This window comes from Sapajus apella, unplaced genomic scaffold (genome assembly GCF_009761245.1).
Source record: "Sapajus apella isolate SASKATOON/1434 unplaced genomic scaffold, GSC_monkey_1.0 scaffold136, whole genome shotgun sequence".
Lineage (NCBI taxonomy): Eukaryota > Metazoa > Chordata > Mammalia > Primates > Cebidae > Sapajus > Sapajus apella.
The window spans coordinates 1,157,564-1,168,840 of NW_022437076.1; the positions used below are offsets into that span (position 1 = coordinate 1,157,564).

Genomic DNA, 11,277 nt, shown 5'->3' on the forward strand with positions numbered 1-11,277 from the left:
TTTTTTTTTTTTTTTTTTTTTGGAGAGGGAGTTTTGCTTTTCTTGCCCAGGATAGAGTCCAACGGCGCGATCTCGGCTCACCACAACGTCCGTCTCCCGAGTTCAAGGAATTCTCCTGCCTCAGCCTCCCGAGTAGCGGGGATTACAGGCATGCGCCACCAAACCCGGCTAATTTTTGTATTTTTAGCAGAGAAGGGGCTTCTCCATGTTGGTCAGGCTGCTCTCGAACTCCCGACCTCAGGTGATCCACCCTCCTCGGCCTCCCAAAGTGCTGGGACTACAGGCGTGGGTCACCGCGCCTGGCCTGCCCTGCAGTATTAGAAATCACTCCCTGGCCGGGCGCGGTGGCACACGCCTGTAGTCCCAGCTACTCGGGAGACTGAGGCAGGAGAATTCCTTTAACCCGGGAGGCGGACGTTGCGGTGAGCCGAGGTCGCGCCATTGCACTCCAGCCTGGGCAACACAGTGGGCCTCCGTCTTAAAAAAAAAAAAAGTTCCTTTGGGAAAAGAGGCCCCTTGGGAGTATTCTCCAAGCTAACCTGAACTACTCCACAGTAGGAATTCTCGACCTTTTAAGAATAGGAACCTGTCACTTTTCAGTATTTTCTCTATGCTCTGCCCTCCTACGCTTCCCAATCCCAAGCCCCTCCCGCGGGGCAGGCCGAAAAATCGGGGCGTCGGCGCTAGTCTGCTCAAGGAGTGAACCCCCGCAATCCGCAGACTCTGAGGCCGCCATGCACGGCCTGCACCCTTCTAGGTCCGTCCTCTTCGAACGCGCCTACCAAAAACCACCAGGACCCCTGCCCCTCGCCACAGACAACTGAGGCCTAGAAAAGGCTCTTTCCTTCTCATTCAGAAACGCCCTCACCGAGGCCACCTCGCGGCCCTCCCTCAGCACCGCCCGAGGGGCGGGACGCTCACCTGCTCGATGGCCAGCTGCACCTCGGGCGTGAGCTGCAGCACCGCTTCCAGCTCCTCCACGAACTCCAGCTCCTCCTCCTCCATCATTCCGCCGCCCAGGCCCTGCGACCTCCGCGGGGCCCCACTCAGGCCCCCGGCCGCCACCCAGCCCCAGCACCGCAACCGTGCCTCGGCAGCGGCGCCCCGGCGAGCCCGGCTCCGTCAGCCTCTCCGGCACTTCCGGGAGGTCGCGACATTTCCGGGAGGCTGCGGCACTTCCGGGACCGGGGACCTGTGGGATCACGGCGGACTGAGCCTGGCGGCGTTCCGGTCACGTGCTGGGTCTCCCGAGCGGCCCCGCGTGTCCTCAGCGCGTCCTTAGGATGGCGGGGCGTCTTCCGTCGCCGAGGGCGCGCCGCCGCTGAGGGCCCCGAGGCTGGGGCAGGGACTGGCCCCCAGCCGGACTCCTGGAGGAAAGCCAGCCCCGCAGCGGGAGAAACGCATTTTTTTTTTTTTTTTTTTTTTTTTTTTGATGAGGTCTTGCTCTGTCGCCCAGGCTGGAGTGCAGTGGCGCGATCTTGGCTCACTGCAGCCTCCACCTCACTTCAAGCGATTCTCCTGCCTCAGCCTCCCCAGTAGCTGGGACTGCAGGCATGTGCCACCACACCCGTCTAATTTTGTACTTTTGTAGCAGGAGCGGCCGCTGGAAACGGATCTCGAACACTGAATAAAGGAGGGAGGAGATTATTCGGCGGGGAGACCAAGCAGTAATTTGTCGAAAACCCAGCTCCTCTAGCAAAGGAAGGTTCTACCTTTATATAGGCTTATACTTGAGATGTTACACGTGGAAGAATCTTAGGTTCATAGTTTTAGGACTCACATGTGAAAAGGGTTTGGTTTACAGTTTCAGGAATCACATATGAAAGGGTTCCAGGTTACAGTTTTAGGACTAACATGTGAAAAGTTTTCTTCTTTGATCTTGTTGTAAATAAAAATAGTACCTTCTGGATATTTTCCCCACCTAGCCTGTAACCTATAGGAAGGTAAAACTGGAGGCGCCACTCGGTCAACCTTTTCTTCTATTGAAATGCAGCATGATAGTCAAAGGGGAAGTTGATCTGAGAAGCCTGGGTCTCCCTCTTCACTTTTAGTAGAGAGGGGGTTTGGCCATGCTGGCCAGGATGGTCTTGAACTCCTGACCTCGTGATCTGCCCGCCTGGGCCTCCCAAAGTGCTGGGATTACAGGCGTGAGCCACCGCGCCCTGCCTGAAACGTCTTTTTTAAAGTCAGGTGAGTAGGCAGCGCCCAGGAGGTGGAGAGGTGTTTCCTGAGGCGGAATATCCGAGTATTCCACCACTGAGAAACTGTGTGATCTGAAACAAATGATGACTCCGCGTGCATATGGACAGAATTAAACATTAACAGCGAGATGCAAATTCAAGCTGGTAATACAGGAGATAGTGGGGTGCCCAACCCTTCCCCCTATAAAGAACAAAGAAGCCAGGTCACCCTGTGGAACCACTTTTCCTGCAGACACACTGAAAACAGCCAGGGAATTGCCGCCAAAGGAGGACGCGTTTCACCAGGTGAACCGGGAAACTCCAAGTGCGTTGGCCCCACTCAACATTTTTTTAATGTTATCAGAGTTACTCATAGTAAAAAATGGAAGCACTATCATTTTTTTCTTTTAATTCACAAATAATAATTACATGAACAATATAACTTGTAACAACAAATGAATGCTAAAAAATACAAATTGAAAAAAAGAAAAAATATGTATTGAGCCTGGCGCGGTGGCACAGCCCTGCAGCCCCAGCTACTCAGGAGGCTGAGGCAGGGAATTATTTACTTTCTGAGACAGAATGTCAGTGGTCTAGGTCTCCCATCACTGAAGATCCCTTGACCCCAGGAGTTAGAGGCTGCAGTAAGCTACAATTGCTTTGCGCCACTGCACTCCAGCCTGGGCAACACAGTGAAACTCTGTCTCTTAAATAAACATAGAGTATTACTGACTGATTAAAATCACGATTTGGAAAATTAATGACATGAAAAATGTGCACAGTATGTTTCAGAAAGCAAAGTGTATGATTTCATAAAAATGCACAGCCTAGTCCCAGCTTTGTGTGTGTGTGTGTGTGTGTGTGTGTGTGTGTGTGTTATGTGTATTCTGTGCCAATAAAACTGACAGCAAGAAAATATGACTTTTCTGCACGTGATGAATGTACATTGTACATTTTCCCAAATGTCTCCAATGAGCCTGTAGTACTTTCCGGCTCAGAAAATATTAATACCTTTTTCTGAAAAAAAAAGTAATTATAGCTACTTGTTTTGCACATTTTGTCATTTAAAAAATTAAGATATTTACATACAGTAAAATTTACTCTTGCAATTTATGACGTGGTGAGTTTTGATAAGTGCTTATAACCGGCTGGGTGTGGTGGCTCACGCCTGTAATACCAGCACTTGGGGAAGCCGAGGCTGGCAGATCACTTGAGGTCAGTGGTTCAAGACCAGCCTGGCCAACATGGTAAAACATGTCTCTACTAAAAATATAAAAATTAGCTGGGCATGGTGGTGCACAGAATCACTTGAACCTGGGAGGTGGAGGTTGTAGTGTGCCAAGATTGAGCCATTGCACTCCAGCCTGGGTGACAGAGCAAGACCCATCTCAAATAAATGAATGAATGAATGCATGCATGCATATAACCATGTACCTACTATCACAATCTAGTTATAGGACAATTCCATTATTCCCCCAAATTCCCTCTTGCCCCACCCCATCCACTGTCAAACACTGACTTGATTTCTGTATAGTTTTTTTTTTCCTTTAGATGGAGTCCCGTTCTATTGCCAAGCCTGGAGTGCAGTGGCACAATCTCGGCTCACTGCAACCTCCACCTCCCGGGTTCAAGCAATTCTCCTGCCTCAGCCTTCCGAGTAGCTGGGATTACAGGTGCACAGCACCATGCCTGGCTAATTTTTGTATTTTTAATAGATAGGTGTTTTGCCATGCTGGCCAGGCTGGTCTCGAACTACTGACCTCAAGTGATCTGCCATTATCAGCCTCTCAAAGTGCTGGGGTTACAGGTATGAGCCACTGTGCCCAGCCTGTCCCTATAGTTTTGATGTTTCCAGAAGATCATATAGATGGAATCATACAGTGTGACTCCTGTGCAGTCTGGTTTTCTCCCCTAACATAAAGGATTTTTTTTTTAGCATAAATAAGGGTTTTTTAATTTTATTTATTTTTTTAAAGATGGGGTTTCACCATCTTGGTCAGGCTGGTCTTGAACTCCCGACCTCAGGTGATCCACCCGCCTTGGCCTCCAAAGTGCTTGGATTACAGGCGTGAGCCACCACGCCCGGCCTAGAGGATTTTTTTTTTTAAAGATGGGGTTTCACCATGTTGGTCAGGCTGGTCTTGAACTCCCGACCTCAGGTGATCCACCCGCCTTGGTCTCCAAAGTGCTTGGATTACAGGCGTGAGCCACCATGCCCGGCCCAACATAAAGGATTTATGGATTACCCACCCACGTTGTTGCATGTATCCATAATTCATGTCTTCTCGCTGAGTGGTATTCCACTGTATGAATGCAACCACAATTTATCAAGTCCCTGGTTGAATGACATATGGGTTTTTCCAGTTTTGGGCAATTATGAATAAAGCTGCTGTAAACATTCATGTCAGATTTTTGTGTGAACATAAGTTTTCATGTCACTTGGGTAAATACCTAGACATGGGATTGCTGAGTTATATGATATGTCTGTGTTTAACTTTCTAAGAAACTGGTAAACTGTTTTTCCAGAGTGGCTGTATCACTTTCACATTCTTACCAGCAAGGTATGAGAGTCCGTTTCCTCACAGAGCTTAGTTTTAATGATGGTAATAGTAAGGAACATTTCTCAGCCCTTACTACATAACAGGCACCATGCGAAGCATGTTACATGCGTTGCTCATTTAATTCACACAGCAATTCTGAGGTTGTTAGTTTTTATTTTTATCCCCATCTAACAGATAAGGAGAAGAAGATCTAGAAAAATAACAAACAATAAAATAAAAACTTGCCCAGGACCTAGAGCTAAATCTTCCCAGGGTTCATTAACCTATTCAGGACGTTTATTGAACGACGGTTCCTGCTGGTGACAGGTAGTCAAGCTAGGTGCTAGGAATTCAGCAGTGAGCAAAATAGACCACACAGCCACTCTAAGAGCTGTTTCTATGTATGAAAAGGGTGTTGGTACAAATCAACGTAGAATTGTGATAGGCCCGATCAAAGAAAAGAAAAGCACATGTTGAGAGACTATGGATGGAGAGTTCTGATTGGATTAGGGGTCAGGAAGCCTCTCCTTTTATTTTTTGTTTTTGTTTTTGTTTTGTTTTGTTTTTGGAGAGAGAGTCTCACTCTGTTGCCCAGACTGGGGTGCAGTGGTATGACCTTGGCTCACTACCACCTCCGCCTCCCGGGTTCCAGCGATTCTCCTGCCATAGCCTCCCGAGTAGCTGGGATTACAGGCACCTGCCACCTCGTCCAGCTAATTTTTGTATTTTTAGTGGAGACGTGGTTTTACCATGTTGGCCAGGCTGGTCTCGAACTCCAAACTCCTAACCTCAGGTGATCCACCCGCCTCGGCCTCCCAAAGTGCTGGGATTATGGGCGTGAGCCACGGCGCCCAGCCAGGAAGTGATTTTTAAGCTGAAGCCAAGGGTGGGAAGCAAGGATAGCACATGGATGAAAGGAGCAGGATGTGTAAAAGCTGTGAGTATGAACACAATTGGCCAGGGTGGTGGAACTTTGAAAGTCAAGGGGAGAGGTATCAACCTGAGGAAGCTGGAGAAAGGGGCATTGCCAGATGATGAGGGATCTGGAAGTTTGTCTTGAAGGACCGGGAAGCCTTTGAAGGATTGTAAGCAGAGGAGTGGAATGACCAGGTTTGCATGCATGCCGTCAGCCCTATCCCTTCATTTTGTTTTCTTTGCCTCAGAGCTTCCCACATTGTGGACAGTCGTGTAGCTAGGGTGACACGTCCAGCACAGATCCCTGTTGTCTTATTTCCACTGATTCTGATTGTCCTTCTCAGCATCCACTGTCAATTCTCAATGGCACTCCCCCAGGACCCAAAACCTTCCCCTCTTCTGGAGCTCCAACTCCATGATATCCCTTCTCCCTCTTTGCAGATAAGCTACTAATAATACAAAAATTAGCTGGGCATGGTGGCTTACACTGATAATCCCAACTACTCGGGAGGCTGAGGCAGGAGAATCGCTTGAACCCAGGAGGCAGAGGTTGCAATGAGCCAAGGTCGTGTCAGTGCACTCCAGCCTGGACGACAAAGACTCTGTCTCAAAAAATAAATAAAAATAAAAATACAAAAAGTTTGCTGGGCATGGTGGTGCACACCTGTAATCTCAGCTACTCAGGAGGCTGACAGGACAATCGCTTGAACCTGGGAGACAGAGGCTGCAGTGAGCCAAGATCCCACCATTGCATTCCAGCCTGGGGAACAGCAAGATTCTGTCTCAAAAACAAACAAAAACCAACTTCCTATTTTGCTGTAGGATAGGATATAGCTGATGACAAAATATCACAGAAAACATTTTTTCAACCTTGAAGTTTCACCATATGAAGCAGAAATTTAGTCTCTAATATTTTAAAAGCAAAACAAAACTAAACCCTGTGTCCTTCAGCAGGCGATGGGGGAGGATGGGTTGGAAAGGAGCACAGCAGGCTGTGAGGGAGTCGGGTGGCAGTCCGCAAGGAGACGCCAGAGTGAGGCGGAAACGCCACCAAACCTCACACGAGGAGTTTTCATCACGTTTCTCACCTTGCCAAAAATGCTTTACGTATATCACATAGAAACGTTCTGTAATTTTCAAACAGCCTTTTTGTTTGTTTGTTTGTTTTTGAGATGGAGTTTCACTCTTGTTACCCAGGTTGGAGTGCAATGGCGCGATCTCGGCTCACCATAACCTCCGCCTCCTGGATTCAAGCAATTCTCCTGCCTCAGCCTCCCGAGTAGCTGGGACTACAGGCGCACGCCACCATGCCCAGCTAATTTTTGTATTTTTAGTAGAGACGGGGTTTCACCATGTTGACCAGGATGGTCTCGATCTCTTGACCTCGTGATCCACCCGCCTCGGCCTCCCACAGTGCTGGGATTACAGGCGTGAGCCACCGTGCCTGGCCAAACAGCCTTTGTTAGTGAAATTCAGAGAGATCTCTAAATTTCACGTCTCTGCGATTGTAGTCTTAACGACTGTTGAAAGGAATCTCAACTGTCCTGTTACATTTGCAACCAGCTCGTTGTTGGAGTGCAGAGGCAGTGACTGTAATGTACTCAGTGGGCACTGTGCAGAGAAGGTGCTTTCATGAGATCAAGACAAGGTCTTTCCACATGAGCTTCCCTCTCTGTAAGGACCTTCTCCTAAACAGCTGAGCTTTTTGTGGAACTTCTTGTGCAGGCAATCTGAATGACCTGGTCCATGCCCACTAAATGCCAGTAACATAGCACCTTTCCTCAACATTGATGTAGCCAACAGTACCGCACACACATGTCCAAAATGTCCCCGAGGCTTCCAAGCATCATTGAGGTCCTATCGTCACTCTGGTGGCACAAGTTCCCAGGCCAACTTGTAGTGGAGGATTAGGGTTTAATTTCTACTTGACGTCTGCTCAAAATGTTCTCTTGGTGCTTCTTTAGGGACTGTTTCTAGTACATGGCTTTTCATGATGACCAGCTATTTCACTGTCCTTTATTCCTGAATTTCCTGAATATTGGACCCTGGCACTTGTTCTTGATTGACGTTCGGATGATTCTGAACACTCCCTGTATCCTGGACACCGGTATTGTTTTGGCTGGTACTCTGGTTCTCTGCATGCCCGTTCTTGCTGGGCAGACGATGATCTATGGCTGGTTTCAGCAGCTCCCATTCCCACGGTCATTTACATATGCTATCTCCCAACTGCTTTTAAAATTAAAACCTTTTCCATTGGCTACATTGGGTTCATATTAAAGTAATCCTTTCCCTGACTCAAGGAAGTAATAATTATATAGGCCAAATTAATAAACCCTCTTGTACAACTTTTATATATGCCAAAAACTATAAGAAAACATCTTGGCTGGGCACAATAGCTCACACCTGTCATTCCAGCACTTTGGGAGGCTAAGGCGAGTGGATCACCTGAGGTCAGAACTTTCAGACCAGCCTGACCAACATGGAGAAACGTCCTCTCTACTAAAAATACAAAATTAGTAGGGTGTGGTGGCACATGCCTGTAATCCCAGCTACTCAGGAGGCTGAGGCAGGAGAATCCCTTGAACCTGGGAGGCAGAGGTTGTGGTGAGCAGAGATCACACCATTGCACTCCAGCCTGGGCAATAAGAGCAAAACTCCATCTCAAAAAAATAAATATTAACACTTCTGTTACAAAACTGACATTAACTAGTACAATCACCATAATGTAGCTAACATTAATTCATTGTATCTATGACCCTAAGCACCTTCCATACGCTGTTTTTCGACTCTACTTCCTGCTCTGCTCTGCTGCATTCCAGAGCAGCGTCTTCAGCTGCCGTGCCTTTTCCTGGCGTACAGCAGCAGTTCTGAGGAGCTAAAGAACTCTATATCGATCCTTTCCCTGGAAACATACACACTTGCTTAGCATTTTGCATGCAGTTTCAATGAAGGGTGTTTCACTGAGTATTTTTTAACCTGCTTTTCTTAGCCCACGCCTCTTTCTGCTAAACCTACAAATGCTGTGAAAGTACTCCCACACCCAGTACTTTCACAAGAGTACGCTCTTCGTCACTATAATTTTACAGTCACTGATAGGGAAATTATATTCTTTCTTCACCTGCCCAGAATATTTTGCTCAGCTAACCTTATTTTAGCTGTACTTCTGGAAATCAGTAGAAAGTTTTTGTTGCCTAAACATAATGTTGTTCAAGGCCAGGTGTGATGGTTATTGGGAAGCCGAGGAGGGAGGATCACTTGAACCCAGGAGTTCAAGAGGAGCCTGGGAAACAGAGGGAAACTTCCTCTGCTTGGGAAGCTGAGATGAGAGGATTCCCTGAGCCCAGGAATTCGAGGCTGCAGTGAGCCATGATCATGTCAGCGCACGCCAGCCTGGGTGACAAAGCAAGACCCTGTCTCTAAATATATTTAAGCTTCTGGCAGGGCGTAGTGGCTCACACCTGTAATCCCAGCACTTTGGGAGGCCGAGGCAGGTGGATCACCTGAAGTCAGGAATTGGAAACCAGCCTGGCCAACCTGGTGAACCCAGTCTCTACTAAAAATACAAAAAATTAGCCGAGTGTGGTGGCAGGCACCTGTAATCTCAGCTACTCAGGAGGCTTCTCTATATGTTGCTCTGTTTCTCTCTCGCTCTCTTTTTTTTTTTTTTTTTTTTTAAATGAGACTGGGTCTCACTTTGTTATCCAGGTGGAGTGCAGTGCTGCAATCATAGGTCACTGCAACCTTGACCCCCTGGGCTCAAGTGATCCTGCCACCTCTTCCTCCTAAGTAGCTGGGACTACAGGTGCACACCACCACGCCCAGCTGTATTTCTTTTAATGGCTACAGAGTTTTCCACAGTTTGAACGTACTGTAAATTACTTATTCTATTCCTTTTTTTTTTTTTTTTTTTGGATTGTGTTTTTTTCTGTTGGAGTCTTGCTCTGTAGCCCAGGCTGGAGTGCAATGGCACAATCTCGGCTCACTGCAACCTCTGCCTCCCAGGTACTGGTTCAAGCAATTCTCCTGCCTCAGCCTTCTGAGTAGCTAGGATTACAGGTACGTGCCACCATGCCCAGCTATTTTTTGTATTTTTAGTAGACATGGGGGTTTCACTATGTTGGCCAGGCTGGTCTTGAACTCCTGACCTTGTGATCCACCCACCTTGGCCTCCCAAAGTGCTGGGATTACAAGTGTGAGCCACTGTGCTGGGCCTTATTTATTCTATTCCTAAATATTTGGGTTGTTTCTAATTTTTGGCTATTATAAGCAATACTATATTCTTTTATTTTTTTTTTTTTGAGACCAAGTCTCGTTCTGTTGTCCAGGCTGGAGTGCAGTGGCACAATCTCAGCTCACTGCAGCCTCCACCTCTGGGTTCAAGTGATTCTCCTGCCTCAGCCTCCTGAGTAGCTGGGATTGTAGGCATGTGCCATCATGCTGCTAATTTTTATATCCCAAAGTGCTGGGATTACAGGTGTGAGCCACTGTGCCCAGACTAGTAGTATATTATTTTAATTCTACCAGCACTGTAAAAAAAAAAAAATGCCTATGTCCTTGTATACTTAAGCAGACTGGATATTTTCAGTCTTTTCAATATTCACTTACGATGTGTGTGTGTGTGTGTGTGTGTGTGTGTGTTATTTTGAGGGACAGGGTCTTGATCTGTCACCAGGCTAGAGTATAGTGGCAGGATCATGGCTCACTGAAGCCTCAAACTCCTGGGCTCAAGGGATCCTCTCACCTCTGCTTCCCATGCAGCTGGGACTACAGGCACACACTACCACACCTGGCTAATTTTTAAATTTTTTTGTAGGGTCTTGTTATGCTGCCCAGGCTGGTCTTGAACTCCTGGTCTCAGGTGATCCTCATGCCTCACCTCCCAAAGCACTGGGATTACAGGTGTTGTGTCTGGCCTACTTATAAAGCTTTTAACTGGCCTTTTCATATTTCTTCTTGTATTTCTTGTTTATATCGTTTAAAAAATTATTTGGGATCATTTATTTTCCTTAATAATTTGTACGCTCTCTGACTATTCTGGATGTTAACCCTTACTCTGCTATATGCTACAGACACATTGTTACTTGTCTTTAACTTCTTTATTGTTGTTTTATTGTCACCCAAACTGGAGTGCGGTGGAGCCTCACTGCAGCCTTGAACTCGTGGGCTCAGGCAATCCACCCAAGTAACGGGGACTACAGGTATGCCACCGTGCCTGGCTTGTCTTTTAATAGTGCTTTTTGATGTACAGTTTTGTGTTGTTTGAGACCGGGTCTCACTCTGTCTGTTGCCCAGGCTGGAGTGCAGTGGCACGATCATGGCTCACTGCAATCTCCACCTCCTGGCACGAGTGACCACCTCCCAAGAGGCTGGGACTACAGGCATGTGCCGCCATGCTCAACTGATTTTTTTTCTTTATTTTTTGCAGAGATGGGGTTTTAAGGCTGGGCGTAGTGGCTCACACCTGTAATCTAAGCACTTTGGAGGCCAAGGCGGGTGGATCACCTGAGGGCGGGAGTTCAAGACCTGCCTGACCAACATGGTGAAACCCTGTCTTTAAAAGAAAAAAAAGGGCCGGGCGCGGTGGCTCAAGCCTGTAATCCCAGCACTTTGGGAGGCCGAGGCGGGTGGATCACGAGGTCAAG

General features: G+C 47.5%; 1 protein-coding gene and 1 long non-coding RNA gene across 5 annotated transcripts in view; one reads left to right on the top strand and one right to left on the bottom strand.

Moving 5' to 3' along the window:
* The window catches only part of VPS53 (VPS53 subunit of GARP complex), a 166,638-nt gene extending 165,501 nt beyond the window's left edge, over positions 1-1,137 (bottom strand). For 3 of the 4 annotated variants that reach the window (XM_032263449.1, XM_032263448.1, XM_032263446.1), the window contains exon 1: positions 922-1,137. In XM_032263449.1, coding sequence (XP_032119340.1) covers positions 922-1,008 — 87 coding nt within the window. In that variant the 5' untranslated portion in view covers positions 1,009-1,137. The remainder of the gene's footprint in view (positions 1-921) is intronic. The other variant, XM_032263447.1, reaches the window with a different exon arrangement.
* A 414-nt stretch (positions 1,138-1,551) lies between these two features.
* LOC116540117 overlaps positions 1,552-11,277 on the top strand; it is a 13,120-nt gene continuing 3,394 nt past the window's right edge. The window contains exons 1-2 of the long non-coding RNA XR_004264310.1: positions 1,552-1,863; positions 7,600-7,604. This is a non-coding gene — a long non-coding RNA (uncharacterized LOC116540117). The remainder of the gene's footprint in view (positions 1,864-7,599; positions 7,605-11,277) is intronic.